We start from the raw sequence: 15339 nt of genomic DNA, 5'->3' as shown, positions 1-15339 counted from the left end.
GCCGGCGGGCCGGGGCGCGGGCGCTGAGCTCCTCCTGGGTTAGGTACTGCCCGATGTACTGCTCGTACAGCAGCGGGGCCCGGAACCGCATCTGCTCGTCACTGAAGTACTCGCCACCTGCGCGGGGGAGACGGGGCTTCTGCGCGCGAGGCCGGGGCCTGGCTGCGGGCGGGCGTGTCCACGCACACGTGAGTCTGCGCTCAGGCCCGTAGGAAGCCGTGGACGTGCGAGCGCGTGCGCACACTTTCTGACGCGCAGGAAAACCTGCCGCGGCCCGAGGAAACACGGCCACGAGTAGTCGTGCGTGCGTCTGAGCGCGCGCGTGTAATCAGGCCCGTATATGCACATGTCCTCGCGTGTGCAAGCGTGTGCACATGGGTACACCCGCCCTCCTGCAGGTGCCGGGCTGTCTCTGGGAGGGGGTGTGCCGGACGCCACAGCCAGGGGTCCTGCACGCAGGAGCCCGGATGTACGTTTTGCATACCGGTCTGTGCACACTGTGCACATGGCAGGAAGTGGCCGATATGGGCGACCCTGGTGGTCTTCCAGACCTCCGATCGTCCCTCTCCCAGCGCGCTCCTCTCTGCAGCCGCCCCTTACATATGCTTGGCTTCCCCACCACCCCGAACCTGGGGCCTTTGCCTCTCTCCTCACTGCCTCTTCCTGCAGGGGTGGCTCTGTCCCTCAGAAAACCGTTAAACCTGCAGGGTCCCTCCAACCCACTGGCCCAGCCCCACCTTCAGAGCCCAGGGCGAGGACCTGCCTGGAGTCCCGGCCTCTGCGGCCTGGGGGTCTGTGGCTATCCCTGTCTCTTACCCCATCTCCCTGTTTCTGGCATCTCCCACCACATTGTCTCTCTCCCTCTCCCTGGCTCAGTCAGCCTCGCTCCCCGGGGCCATTTCTGCTTCTCTGGCCATCTCTCCTGGGCCCAGGGTCTGTCCCCTCACCATTCATCCGTTATGCCTCCCTCCCATCTCCCCCTGCCTGTTGCCGTGCCTCACCCTCTCCATCTCCCTCACTCTTCGGCCTACGAGCTCGCTCTCCTCCCTGACCGGAATCTTCCCTCACTCTCCGCTCCGCTTATGCTCATCTTTCAACTCTAGTTATGGTCACAAAGAGGCTGGCAATTAACGCTGTGGTCAAGAAGGTCTCGGTGTGCCCTGTTTGGGCGGGCCTTTGCGTCCCCAGGGTCTCAGACACACTCCCCTAGGTTTCCTCAGCGCCTCTGTGTACGGTGTGACGTATGGATCGCATTTTCCTGGGGGATAACCAGTCACCACAGTGCAAGGTACCGTGTCCTCGGCCCCCCCACCTCAGATGGCACTTGTGTCTTTACTAAATTCTGAGTTTTGGGGCGCCTGAGTGGCTCAGTCGGTGAAGCGTCCGACTTCAGCTCAGGTCATGATCTCACAGTTGGTGGGTTTGAGCCCCACATCGGGCTCTGTGCTGACAGCTTGGAGCCTGGCGCCTGCTTCCAATTCTGGGTCTCCTTCTCTCTCTTACCCTTCCCGCTCATGCTCTCTCTCACTCTCTCTCTCACAAAATAAATGAACGTAAAAAAAATTAAATAAAAAAATAAATTCTGACTCTTCTGCCTGTTCCCTTCTCTTCCCCTGTCTCTACCGATCTTCCTCATCACTTCATGTTTCTGTGTCTACCTCCCTGTGTCCCTGTCTCAAAACTCATCTCCCAGGACTCTGCCTGTGTCTCTACTCTTGCGTCCTTGCTTCTTATTTCCTCTGCTTCAGTCTCCCCTCCGGCCCAGCCCACATGTCCCCACACCTTGGATGAGCTCACGCAGGGCAGCGTAGCGCCGGTTACGCAGGCGGGTGCGCAGGGTACGGGGTCGGGCGCTGCCCTGCCGGGCCACCTCAGCACAGTAGAAGTCTGCCCGATGGTCACCGCGCAAGTGGCCGAAGCAGGCCAGGTGCTCCTCGCGGAGGCTCGTGCGGAAGCGCTCCAGGAACACCAGCGGCTTCTCATGGTACAGCCGGCCCAGGATGGCTACCTTCTCCTGCTCGGTCAGGTCGGGCTCGCCCTGCTGCTGGCTGCACACGGGCAGGCGGCTGGCAGCCACGGCCCGCAGCATGGCACTCAGCGCCGCATTCTCCACCCCAGGGGGCGCGTCATTCAGGGCCTCTGGTGCTCCCTCTGCTGCTTTCACCTTGTCCTGGGGTCTGGGGGGGACAGGTGTCCAGCTCAGCTCCCCCCAGTGCCCAGTACTGGGCCCTGTGCAGCCTGTGGGGAGAGGGGAGATTTGTCAGTCCTGGGATGGGAGTAGGGGGAAGGTGGGGAGGGGTAAGTGGAAAGGCCTGGATGCTCACTCATTCATCTTACATTTACTGAGCACCTACTATAGTCTGGGCACTGTTCTGGGTCCTAGAGATACTATCGTAAGCAGAAAGATGACATTTAGTGGGGGACACAGTGAGAAACATAATTACTGAAAACGTGACATGTGAGCGAACATACAGTCTGTTGGGTGATTCCAAGGGCTATGCAGAAAAATAACGAGGGAAAGCAGAGGGACTGCAGAAGGGGGGCAGGCAGCAACTTCAAATGGGACAGTCAGAGTAGAACTTGCAAAAAAAGTGACATTTCAGTAGAGTCCTGAGGTGGTGAGGGACTGAGCTACGATAGTTTTGGAGAAAGAGAGCTCCAGGGAGAGGGAACAGTCAGTGCAAAGGTCCTGAGGCATAAGGGAGCTTGGTGTGTTTACTTGGTCCTTTACCACATGTATTGACTCACTCAATTCTTTGCCTTTTCACTTGTTCCCAAAACCACTAACACATGCACTGACTTGTTCGCTCCCTCCCTCTCTCTCCCCTACTCAGCCACATGTTCATCCAAAGACAATCTGGGCACTGGTTAGCAGGAAGGCTGAGCTCTAGGCAAATCTTGTCGAGAGCAGTTTCTCAAAAGCTGTGGGAACTGGAGCGGGGCTGAGCAAGCAGGAAATAGGAGACGGAAAACAGAGGCAACTCCTTTGGGCAGCTTGGCCGGGACAGGGAAGAGGGGGTGAGGGTTACAGGTGCAATGGGCTTCAGGGAGGGTTTTAATCACTGAGACCAGGGAAGACTGAGCTGGACCAGTGCAGGGGCTGTGGAGGAGGGGATGGGGGAGGGGGGGTTAGGAAGATGCTCTGGAGGCCGAGAAGCCATGGCGCTGAAGGGCTAAGAGGTGAGGGACTCATCTGGTTCAGGTCCAGGGCTCTGGTGTGGGGCCTGGTCAAACTGTCCATGAGACAGAGTCATGGACGAGGAGCAGGTGTTGGGACATGGAAGGTAGGATGGGCACAGGGGACATCCAAGGGCGGACATCTAAGAGACTGCTGGTCTGTGGGGCTAGAGACTTCTCACGAGAGATGTGCAGAGTTGGGGCCAGAGCCGTGGAGTTGACGGATCCAAGGCAAGAACTAAAGCCAGAGGAAATGAGCGGTCATGGAGAGGGCGTGGGAGTGTGTGGGGGCAAGAGAAGAGGGGGCTAGAGAGAGGCCTGACCCGACGGGGAGAGGACGTGCCCATGAGGGAGCCCATGAAAGGCTACAAAAAGGGCCCCCGAAAGACAGCCGCACCTTCATTCCTGGAGCCGGTATTACTGCATTTGGCCAAAAAAATAAAAAGAGTCTCTGCAGATGTGATAAAGTTAAGGCTCTTGGGACTGGGGCCTAAATGCCATGACGAGTGTCCGTAAGACAGAGCCCGAGAGGGAGTGTGGGCATACGCAGAGAAGGGCCACATGAAGACGGATGAAGGCAGAGGCCAGGGTGATGTGGCCACAAGCCAAGAAACATCAGGAGCCACCAGAAGCTGGAAGAGCCCCCAAGGAAGCCCTCCGCTGTCCGTCCCGCTAACACCTTGATTTCTGCCTAGTCGTACCAATTTCAGACCTCTGGCCTTCAAAACTGAGAGAGAATGCATTTCTGTTGTTTTTAGCCCCTGACGTTGTGGTCATTTGCTGCAGAGGCCATAGGAAACCGATAGAGGCTGAGCAGGAGAAGCCTGGGAGCAAGGAAAAGAATGGGAAAAACTGGTGTCACAGAAACCGAGGGACAAGGTTCAAGAGCAACGGAGGAGTCAGCGGCATTGCATTCTCCAAGCAGTCCAGTAAGAAAAGCCCGCAATGGGGCGACTCCGTTGGAAGTACTCGGGGAAGGTCACTGGGGACCTTAACCAGAGCAGTTTCTGAAGGTGAGCCTCAGACTGCAAGTGGGTGGGGGGTGAGGAAATGGAGACGGCGTGGAGGACTCTTTGGAGAAGATATATGGTATCTGGAAGGTACGTGGGATCAAAGGATAGACTTTAGGTCAAAACATGTTTGCTCACGGAAAAGCTCCGACATGCACAAATGTAGAGAATACAACGAACATCCCCACCCCACCCCCGTCATCCAGCTTCAACAGTCCCCAATTCTCGGCCAGTGAACGCCAGCCAACGTCCCAATCACTCCTCGCCCCACCTGGGAGGACTCTGAGACCGCTGGATGAAATTTTAAGATGAGCAAAACGAAAGCATTTTTGTTTTTTAAATGTTTATTTGTTTTGAGAGAGAGGAGATCGGGAGAGGGTCAGAGACAGACAGAGAGAGAGAGAATCCTCTCCACATTGTCAGCTCAGAGCCCCACATGGGTGGGGGTCGGGAGTGGGCTGGATCTCACAAAGCCTGAGATCACAACCTGAGCTGAAATCAAGAATTGGAGGCTTAACCAACCGGCAACCCAGGTGCCCCAAAAGGAAAGCATTTTAGATACGGAGGGGAAGGCATCAGGAGAATAAAGAGATTGAAAATGCAAAGGAAAGAGGTGGGGGCACCACAGCAATGGATTAAGGACAGGAGGAAGCAGATGAAACTGTGGACTTTGGTGGAAGGGGAAGGAGAGTGAAATGGGGGAGCTGTTTAAGTCTCGAATAAGCAAAACTTTGTATGGGACAAGAGGAAGGTGGGCCTGGGGACAAGGGGTCAGTGTGACCTGGGGAAGCAGGTCATTTGAGAGGCAGGCTTGACTGGGACACTGAGACTTAGCTCGGACAGGTGACAGGTTTCTGTTGATCTAAGAGCCTGGTAAGGAACTGGGTTAGCCTGGCACATGGAAAGGGCTGTCCTGGAACTTGAGAGACCTTAATTTTAGGGGAGGGGAGGGGGCAAAGCACGGCAGCTCGCAACAAAGGAGGGAAATCTGGACTAAGTGGCGAAGGGGACTGGTAAACCCGAGAGCAGGTGTCCTCCTATAAAGAGTCCTCCTGCGCACTCACGGGGAATCATTTCCCAGTGACACCACAGCCCCACCCGCCGCCGCCTTCGCGTGGCCAGGACCTCACCTTCATCGGGTTCCTTCGCCGTCGCCGTCGCCGCCGCCGCCACGGCCTCCATTCTAATTCTCTACTACTAGTTAACCGCCGCGGCAGGCCCGCACGCCAATTCTTGTCCCAAGTCTTCAGCGGCCACTTCCGGTGGAGCACTTTCCCGGGGCCCGGTGCTCTGCCGATCCCGAAACAACAGTTCCGGGCTGAAGCCGAACCTTCCTTTGCGCGTGCGTGCCTCCCTCAGGTCCCGCCCCGCCCCGAAGCCAGGAGCTCTTCCCCCCTCCCCCTCCCTCCCCTATCTGACCTGCTGCGGAATTACTCGTCAGGAGGGCTTTGAACCACTGTTTGTTCACTGCTGAACTCCAGAGCCTGCCATGCTTACTCTAGGCATGGATGGTTGAATGGCCACCTTCCAGAGCCTAAGGGTTTATGGTCTGGTTCAGACTCCAATCCATCCCTCTTTTGTCCTTCAGCACCTCAAAGAGTATCTACTAAGCTTCCTCTCTTGCTCCTGCCATCACAGCCAGCCCCTGGCTAGCATGAAATGGGCAGTGAGATCAGACAGAACTTCCCGCTGTGTTTCCAGGCAGAACCTTAAGAATTTGTGGATGCGGGGGGTGGGGGGGGGTGGGGGGGGTGGGGCGGCGGACAACTTTGGTCCTGATCTGCTTGAGGTGATGGGTAGGGACTCATTCAAGTGTGAGTTACCAACAAAGGAGACAAGACATCACACAAGTGACTACCCTGAGTGGCCAGGGCTCTTATTGGCTTTGGAGGGTCAGGGAAGGGCGAGGCAAAGACCCGAAGGGGAAGGCAAGTCATGGAGATTTCTGGTTGCTGCAAGGACCTGAGAACCTCTTGAGTATTTATGCACAATTGCACATACATGTGCATTTTCCGAAGCAGAGCAGAGGTCATTTGGATTGAGAGATTTGTGACTGTCCCGGAACCAACCACTGATCTTAAGTTCGGAGGAATAGCGGAAGATGAAGCCAGAGAGGTGACCAGGGGCCAGGCACCCAGGGCAGCATAAGCCGCATAAGCAGCTTGGGCTCCTTTATCCTTCAGGTAGCAGGCAGGAGGGCATCAGGATAAAGAACTAGAGGTAGAGGTAAGGGAGACCCGTGAGGAGACCAGACGCTGTGGACAGGAGCAAAATAACTTCCCATTTGCATCGCCAGGATGAGTGATCCAGAGGTCGGTTTGCCACAGCAGATGGGTGGGGACATTTAAGAGATTACCCAGAGAGGCCAGCAGAGGGTGCTGTTGCCCTACACGTGGACCTGCAAGGAGGGGAACTTCCCAGAGGGAGGCCAAGGCCCTTGGCCTTCTGCTCTCCCAGGAGGGCTGAATTGGGGGGGTTGGGGGAGGGTACTCTAGGGTCCCTTTTAGCCCAACTAGCCACCAGTCTTGGCTCCACTTCACATTCTGATGCCCTGTACCCAACCTCAAAGCTAGTCAGCCTTCCTCCTCTTTTTTGCAGCCTGTGTCCCATTCACAAAACTCTGAGGTACTTCCTGTCAGGGAAGGGGCTGAACTGGCCCCAGGACTGCCCCTCACAAGGGGCCAGGAACACATGTCCAGGGGGGATAAAGGAGGGGCTCCAGTTGCTGGGAAAGGAGGAAACTAGACCACGGAAGTGCAAGCAGCGAGTCTCACTCTGGCTATTTTTAAAATTGTTCCCTTGTCCAGGAAGACCTTCCCCTCACCAAACTCCACCTCAGGCTTTCACAGCTGCCACTTGGTGCTGTCACCATTTGGAAAGTCCGTATTACCTCTGGACCGGGAGACCTGTGGGCTTAGGACTGCTTTAACCATGCTGTGTCCCCAGCACTGTCCAGAGAGAGTGAGGCACAGAGAGGGCACCTAACCCAGTAGCTGGATAAAGAAGCTCCTGGAATCCCCACTGGCCTGGATCCAGGAGCACAGACAGGAACTGTCCGAAGTCCAGCACCCAAGGCCAGGGCTGAGGTGCACGGGGGGGGGGGGGGGGGGGGGGGGGGGGGGGGGGGGGGGGGGGGGGGTCCGTCACACCCAGTGATGACCCCCGACAGTCCACCCCTGGTTTCCATCCCATCAGCCCTACCTCACCCTCTGCCTAGGGACCTGCCATGCCTTCTCACAAATTCCTGGAGAGGTTTGGGACTGTGGGACAGGATCAGAAAGAACGGGGATCAGAGAACCACTTTAAAACTGAGAGCCCCAGATTTAAGGGGCACTCCCAGCACCAAGATTGGGGCGCAGCCCATGAATCCCTCTATAAGTGTTTAACAGATGAGTAAATAACGTCCCCTTGAAAAGGCCCCACCCCAATTAAAGGCCAACTGCAGTAACACTTCAGGGTTTCAACCCTGCTTCCTTCCTGCTAGGAGGTGCCATGTCATTTATTGAAAGAAAACAAAACAAAGCAAACACATTTCTTAATAAGTGCAGTTTGTTAAAATCCTGTTAAAACATATGGGTCAAGGGGAAGTAAAAATAATCAGAGGATCATTGTAGGAAAAACCTTTAGGTCTGGCACCTGGGAGACCTCTGGAGAGGAGGCAGTGGGAGAAATTTCATGTTCTGAAGGGAAAGAGCCCCCCAACCTCCCCTTCTTCCCTCTCACCCGCTTATCCCACCAGAAACTACCAAGACGCCCGGAATAAAAGGTTTCAAGTTCAATAGTCACACTCTCTCCAAATACAAAAAGCAGTTACAATTCAACTCAACACAGAAGCTTGTGTGCAAAGTTACGGGAAACTGAGACATCGTATAAAAAGTTAGGTTAAAGATGATTCTATGGTTTTGTTTTGTGTGTTTTGTTTTGAGGGTGTGGCTCTTCCTCGGTCACCTGAACTCAGCAAAGAAATGGTTATCCTGATGAAGTATCAACAGCCACAGTAAAAACAGAGAAATTCTAAAAATTAAAAAAAAAAGCATAATTACCAAAAAAATATGTCACTGCTTCCTCCCTCCGCATTTTACTTTTTAAACTTGTGGGGGTGTTTTTTTTTAAGTTTTTGATTTTTTTTTTTAATCCTGAAAAGTAGACAGTAAAACAGCTCCTGGGAGAATTTACAACCAACTGCATGAAAGTGTAGGAAGCTGAGGGGCCGGAGCAGGGCTGGGACAGTGGGGTAGAAGGGGCCCTCCTCAGCCACTGCAGCCTCGCAGTGGGGCGAGGGTCTTCAGTCAAAAAGGAGGAGGGGAGGAGGAAGGAGGGGAGAAGAGGAGGAAGAAGGTAAGGGGACAAACAGAAAATAAAAGGTCATTGTTGCCTGTTTGAATCCAGAGAAAAATGCCCGGCCCTGTGTTGGGGAAGAAGCCCCTCAGAGGGGAGGCAGTGGGCTGAAAGGAGGCCACCCCGGGATGACCCGCCAGCACCACAGGGCCCAGTGGGGGTAGACGAGGGGCCTAGGCGGGCGCTGGTGGAGGAAGCCGGCGGGGCCTCCAGAGCACACCGGCTACTGTGTGCTCGTGCCCCCCTGCGTGTTCCCGGAGTAGCTCCCGTAGTCGTAGCTCCCGTAGTACGGTGGCCACTGGCCCTGGTTCTGGTAGTACTGGTTCCACTGCTGGGCGTACTGGAGAGAGAGACCAAGAGCACCAGGTTGTCCTTACCCAGACCCACAGCTGGCTCCTGCCTTGACCCCACTCTCACCCAGGGCAGCGATGGGTCCCGAGAGAGAAATCAAGGCACCCTGGGAGGACAAGTGACTGACCTGATGCCACATGGGTGGGCAGTTAGGGACTGAAGCCCGGACCTCCTGGCTTGCCAACCTGTCCTTTCAGGTACAGCCAGATAACCACATTCAAAACAGTAACAGCTATGATGGCCTAGCACCAACCCCAGCGGACAGACACTGGCCATGGTGCTGAAGCAGGATTTGAAGGCCCCTGCTCTGTCATTTGTTCGCTGTACTGGGAGCAGAGGCAGATACCAGGTATTCAGTGTCCACCAAACGGAATGGTGACATCAGACAAATGCCAGCCTGAGGCCAGCCCATCTTTTTAGGAATTAACAGGGACTCCAGTCTGGGAATACATATCCATGTGGGGCCCCTGGAAGTCTCTTTAGCACACCCTTCCCCCACCCCCATAGTCTGAGTCTGGCACCTACCTGCTGATACTGGTTATAGCTGGGCTGAGGATAGGTCTGTGCGGTGGGGGGTGGCGGAGGGGTGTAGGGAGCCGGGTTGTAGCCGCCATAGCTCCCATAGTTGTAGGCAGGCGGTGGTGGAGGTGGAGGTGGAGGGGCTGTGTAGCCCTGGCTGTAACCTCCCTGGTTATATGGTGGCTGGCTGTAACTCGGCTGGAAAATGGGGGGAAAAAAAATCAGGGTTCTGTGAAATTGCTCAGCTGGGATGGAGGAAGGGCCTTTGTAAGCAGTGGGCCCACAAAGGAACTTCCTTGGTGGAGGCTGAGGGCTGAGGAAAGGGGTCAGCTCTGTGACTCAGCGGGGCAGGGTAGGACGTAAGGCTGTGTTCTGGAGTCTCCTCCCAGCTCTAAGACCCTGGGGGAGCAAGGCACATAGTATCTCTGGGATTTCCACTGCTTTCCCCTTCAGACTGCCTTGTGTATTCAGTCAGCTTGAGCAGACAAGCCACTGGGCACTCAGTAAATTGGTGGCAGTTGCTCTGGGAAAGTCGGCTGAGAGCAACTGTAGTACCAATTTCCCAAGTGCTTCCTGAGTCCAGGCTCTATCACTAACCCAGCCAATTCCCCCGGGGCATCAAATGTGACAGGCAGGTTCCGTTAGCCGCATTTTACAGAGAAGGAAGCTGAAATGCAGGAGGCAAAACAACTGGGCCCAGGTCACACAGTAAAAAGTGGTGGAGCTGCGAGTTAAGCTCTGGTCTGTCTAGTTCCAGAGCCTTCCCCACAAGGCTATCGTGCCATCCATCCTTCACAATGAATCTTGCAAGTGAGTTCTACTAACAACTCTAGTCTTTTGTGAAGAATGTGAGGCCCAGAGAGGTGAAACGTTTGTGCAAGGTTATAGAACTCAGATGTGGGGCGGGGGTTTGAACCCATGCCTGCCCAGCTCCTGTTCTAGGAAATATTCTGGTTAGACATTCACCAATGTCTCTTGGCAGCTGTTCCCAGGCCTGGCATGTGGAAGGCACTCAGGAAGCGGCTGCGGACGGCTCCGGTGATGGCCTGTGCATACCAGAGCCCGAGCACCGGCTTGCGGAGAGCTGGGACCGAGCTGCAGGCTGCTCTGGAGCGAAGCTCTGAGAGCACAGGGTGAGACCCTCAACCGTAGGGCCTGTGTCCCTATGCTGGAGGTGAGGGGGTCAGTCCCATCTAGCCTAGGCAAAGGGTAGCTCCGAGCAAGCACTTTCTTGGGGATTCAGTAGAGGCTAGTGACACAGCCCAGAAAAATGTACTTGCTGGAGCAACCAACACTTCCAGCACACCACCCTGAGAGGTGGGCGAAGGGGAGGAACAGGGAAGTTCCCAATTTATCCGGGTCTGGAAGGAATGTCTAGGGTCCATCCCAGTCAAAAGCACTGCCAGGAAGAAGAGCAGGGCAGGATGGAAGACTGGAGAGCTGAGGCCGGAGCACGGGTCCACGTCCGCTCCCCGGGCGCACACGGGCTCACCTGTGGAGGGCTGTAGCTGCTGACAGTGGGGGTGCTGGTATTGGCGCTCGAGCCAGGGATGCTGCTGTTCTTGTTGTAGCTGCTGGCCCCCGGGGGGTTCCGAGCAGGGCTGTAGCTGGGCGGCGGCGGCGGCTGTTGTGGCGGCGGCTGTGGCGGCGGTGGCTGCTGTGGTGGTGGCTGTTGCTGGGGAGCCCGGTTGTAGCTGCCTCGGTTGTTGGAGTTGTTGTTATCCCGGCTGCTGTTACCCCAGCGGTTCTGGTTGTAGCCACCACCTCCGCTGCGGTTGAAGCCTGCATCGGAGAGGCCAGGTGGGAGGTCTTGTTATTCTGAACTTGGGCTCTACTCTGGGTTTCCCCAGACCCCCAGGCACGTGTCAGCCTTCACTGTCTGCTGACAGGTTTGTCCTGCCCACTGGACTACGAGCTTGTGACCAGGGGTTTTGGTTTCTACCACATCCCCAGCATCTTGACAGCTCTTGAACAGATCAGAGGAGATGGTCAGGAAGAGGGATGCTAAGCACCGAGGACAGTCCTCTTCAGGCTGGGTCAAATGGGCTGGCCTCTCCTGAGCCCCTGACCAGCCGTTGCTGGACCCAGAACCCTTCCCCTGTCAACTTCCACAGGTCTCTGGACCTTAGCCTAGACACTGCTATCTTGAGAGGCCTTTCCTGAGCCTTGCTCCCTCATAGGCTGGATCAGGTGTCACCCAACCTACAGTGACCTGGGCTCTGCCATTCAGCCCATGAGCCCTCTGTACTCTCTGCACAGGGTGATGTGTCTGTCCGGGTCATGGCTGTGTCCCCAGCACTACCTAGCGCAACACTGAACTAGTTGATTGTGCTAGTTAAATCATGACCATACACTTTACCTCAGAGACAGCATAACTTAGGGACAACTTGGGGCACTGGACCACCTGACCCCAGCTCTGGATTTAGCTGGGAGAAAACTGGGCAAATTAACCTAAGTTGATTTCTCGATTTGTTTTAATACCTAATACCAAAAACAGTCCTAACATTTGTCTTGTGCCTGAACTAGAACCCAGGACCAGCAGTCAACTCAGTCTGGCCCCTCTTCTTAAGGAGCTCATGGTCAGATGGAAGGCAGGACTCGCAAAAATGACAGAGGGTGACCTACAAACAGGCACGGGCTTCAGGAGCATGCCCAAGGGAAGCAGGACAGTGGGGACTTCCCTGGGGTCCCAGAGTGTGATCACCTTGGTTCTCCACCAGAATTCAGCCCGCAGCTGGAGCTAGGGAGAATTCATCTGCTGACTGCATAAGCAACACCGCGCCCAATCCTAACCCAGGAGCCAAGGGCAGAGAGAGGTCTGCTTGACAGGTCTTACCTCCTCGGTAGTTGCCTCCTCCACCGCTGCCTCCTCCTCGGTTCTGGAAGCCTCCTCGGTTGCCCCCTGGTGGGCCTCTGTTGTCATAGCGCTGGAAACCGCCACCGCCCCCACGGCCCCGGAAGCCACCTCCTCCTCGGTTGTCAAAGCGCTTCTCAGGGGGTGGCCCAGCCTTTCGACCTTCCTCGTTGTATTGCCTCACCAGCTTGTCTGCTTCTTCCCGCTGCAGCTCAATGAACAGCACCTCGTCCAGGAAGTCCCCGACGTCTGGTAACGTGAAGTTGGCTAGGAAGAAGGCAGGGCCCCAGAGGGAACAGGGAGAGGGAGGTCAGTACCTCCTAAGGTCTGGTCCCCTATGCCCCCAGGACACTGGCCTGCCAGAAGGGAGATGGCAGAAGCATGAGTATGAACGACAGAAGTGAGAAAGGGTCCCAACCTCTCTGACAATGATCAGGAGTTAACACACTCTCCTGTCCCTTTTCTGAAGAGGTGGCCACAAGCCCCACTAAATAGAAACACTCCCTCCACCCTCCCCAGGGAGCAGGCCAGACAAGTGGAATCCCCATCCTTGTTTCTACAGAGGAGCGGACTGAAGCTTGCTCAGGTACCCCCGCCCCTCGCCCCGTGGGTGCCAGAGGCCGGTGAAGTGCCAGCGTTTGGTGCCACACGTCCTCTCCCTCATTCGGCCCCAGCCCCATCCAGTCTAAAGCACACCGTGAGAGATGCCGGTGGCTTTCCCGTTCACAGGGCACTAGACTGGGAAGGGCCACACGGGAGCAAGGAAAGAATAAAGAACAGACACGATCAAAAAAGGAATAAGCAAGGAGCTGGGGAGGAAAGGACGATGGGAGGCGCTTTTGTCCAGAGGATCCTGCTGGGCTGGCCCTCTGGGAGCGGCTCCTCTCCTACCTTTCATTTCTAGGACCGCGTGATCTGGGACATCTTTCCCCTCCTCGTCGGTTCGCTTTATTGTCCGGTCTTTTAGGTCTTCATCAGTGGGACAAATTACAATGGCTTTGCGCTGGAAGCCTTCAAATGGTCTCATTTTTCGTCTCTGGGCTGACCCATAAACATTTGTCTAGGGGTGGGAAACAGCAGAGGCAGAGATGGTACATTAGGAGTTGGGTTTTCTCCTGTCAGGTATCCTGTGGGCCAGGAACTGAGGAAAGGACACTAGTTCTAAGCAAAAACAAAAACCAAAACAAACAAACAAAAACCCAACACAAAACCTCCGGAAACTGCTCTTTTTTTGCTGTTAAGATTCTTGAGACCTTTCTGAGAAATTGGATTTGGGAAAGTGGCTGCTAACGGTCACAGGACAAGGGCCACGTGCACTTGGCCTTCTACCTCCTATTTGTTCTTAGTATATGCCACTTTATACCGCCCCCCCCCCCCCGCATTCTAAAGTAACACCTGTTCACAATAAAACCATCAGAATACAAGGTATGAAGTTTAGAGTAAGAATAATCCCTTCATCACTTACTGCCAGTCCTACATCCCAGAGATGGCCTGTACTGAATTTATGTATTTTTAGAAGGATCAGCGCAATTTTTTTTTTCTTTCTTAAAGCTTTGAGACCTGATGGAAACATCTTACAGGTAAACACTGAAAAGTGTTCACATTTAAAATCTGGAACATGGGGCGCCTGGGTGGCTCAGTAGGTTAAGTGTTGCACTCTTGATTTTGGGTTAGGTCATGATCTCACAGTTCATGGGATCGAGCCCCAGTTGGGCTGATAGCATGGAGCCTGCTTGGGATTCCCTATCTCCCTCTCTCTTTGCCCCTTCCCTGAGCTTGCTCTCCCCCCATCCTCTCTCAAAAAAAAAAAAAAAAAAAAAAAAAAAGGAATGGTTCACAAATGTGCATGTCATCCTTCAGCAGGGGCCATGCTCACCTGTGTCATTCCAATTTTGGTGTGCGTGCTGAAGTGAGCACAGATCTGTGTGATTTTTAACACAAGTGGAATCAAGCTATATACTCTCCTGAAGGCTTTTTTTTTTTAAATGTTTATTTCTGAGAGAGAGTGCAAGTAGGGGAGGGTCAGAGACAGAGGGAGACACAGAATCCTAAGCAGGCTCTAGGCTCTGAGCGGTCAGCAGAGCCTGACATGGGGCTCGAACCCACGAACTGTGAGATCATGCATGACCTGGGCTGTAGTCGGACACTTAACCGACTGAACCACATAGGCGCCCCCATCCTGAAGGCTTTTTTCACTGTTTCTCTAACATTTTTCTGTGCCAGTGTTCCCTTTTAATGGCTACACAATATTTACACAGTAGTTGCCATAATTAGCCATCCCCTTTTGACAGCTGCTTGGACTGTTCTCATTCTCCCAGTCCTTCCTGAAGCACCAGTCTCACCCACGGCCTTTTACCCAGGGAGCCTGACGAGGCAGCAGCCCGTGCTTTTCACAAGTGGTTTTGCTGCTAACGTTTGTCTTCTTCCTCTGGGTGGTGCGCAGCATGTGCTGGGCACAAAGTGGGGCTCTAGAAAACACCTGATTGAGAGCAGCAGTGACCATAGCTTCCGTTTACTGAAAACCAGCGCTTTGGGACTGGGGCCCAGATGTGTGGGATTCAGCCTGTACACCCAAACCACCTGGATGCTACTCAGAAGGAGAGCAGGCCCAGCCCTCAGGAATCCCCAAACTCCGGAGGTGGGGCCCAGGCACTGGTACGGGCACCTGCCCTATCCAAACTCAGACACTCAACAGCTCTGGAGTAAAGAGGAAAACCTGCATCTCAACAACTTCTCATGGCTCTCAACAGAGACTCACAGGAGAAGCCACAGAGGGGAATGGTCTGTAAAGGGGTGTGCACCAATGGACACAAAATATGGTATTTTGAAGACACAGCGTGGCAGGGTGGAAAAGCCCTAGTTTGGCCAGTAACTCGCTCTGGTCAGTCCTTAACAGTTGCTTCATCTGTAAAACTGAGAGGAGAAGCCTCCCTGTCAGGGCTGGTGAAGACTGAGTAGAAAAGGACCACAAAGCAACTGTCGGAGCACAAGGAACCCCCGGAGTGGGGTTATGAGGCAGCCCCCAGAGTGGGAGCATCTGGACAGAGGCAAGCAGTGTGTGTGGGGTGGACTTGGTCAGGTCCCACCTGC

At 54.8% G+C, this 15339-nt stretch overlaps 2 protein-coding genes and 1 pseudogene across 5 annotated transcripts in view; all 3 read right to left on the bottom strand.

The window, feature by feature from the left end:
* Nucleotides 1-5516, bottom strand: part of CCDC97 (coiled-coil domain containing 97) — a 10113-nt gene extending 4597 nt beyond the window's left edge. Inside the window, exons 1-3 of the mRNA XM_029925800.1 lie at nucleotides 5318-5516; nucleotides 1783-2238; nucleotides 3-117 (exon numbers count right to left, since the gene is read on the bottom strand). Coding sequence (XP_029781660.1) covers nucleotides 3-117; nucleotides 1783-2238; nucleotides 5318-5369 — 623 coding nt within the window. The 5' untranslated portion in view covers nucleotides 5370-5516. The remainder of the gene's footprint in view (nucleotides 1-2; nucleotides 118-1782; nucleotides 2239-5317) is intronic.
* A 2149-nt stretch (nucleotides 5517-7665) lies between these two features.
* HNRNPUL1 (heterogeneous nuclear ribonucleoprotein U like 1) overlaps nucleotides 7666-15339 on the bottom strand; it is a 35143-nt gene continuing 27469 nt past the window's right edge. For 3 of the 4 annotated variants that reach the window (XM_029924151.1, XM_029924149.1, XM_029924152.1), the window contains exons 11-15: nucleotides 13141-13309; nucleotides 12232-12516; nucleotides 10888-11177; nucleotides 9402-9593; nucleotides 7666-8865 (exon numbers count right to left, since the gene is read on the bottom strand). In XM_029924151.1, coding sequence (XP_029780011.1) covers nucleotides 8749-8865; nucleotides 9402-9593; nucleotides 10888-11177; nucleotides 12232-12516; nucleotides 13141-13309 — 1053 coding nt within the window. In that variant the 3' untranslated portion in view covers nucleotides 7666-8748. The remainder of the gene's footprint in view (nucleotides 8866-9401; nucleotides 9594-10887; nucleotides 11178-12231; nucleotides 12517-13140; nucleotides 13310-15339) is intronic. The other variant, XM_029924150.1, reaches the window with a different exon arrangement.
* On the bottom strand, nucleotides 14068-14166 carry LOC115281306 (annotated as a pseudogene).

Source organism: Suricata suricatta, chromosome 16 (genome assembly GCF_006229205.1).
Source record: "Suricata suricatta isolate VVHF042 chromosome 16, meerkat_22Aug2017_6uvM2_HiC, whole genome shotgun sequence".
Lineage (NCBI taxonomy): Eukaryota > Metazoa > Chordata > Mammalia > Carnivora > Herpestidae > Suricata > Suricata suricatta.
The sequence above is the reverse complement of the archived record's forward strand: the minus strand, read 5'-3'. Positions and strand labels throughout refer to the sequence as shown.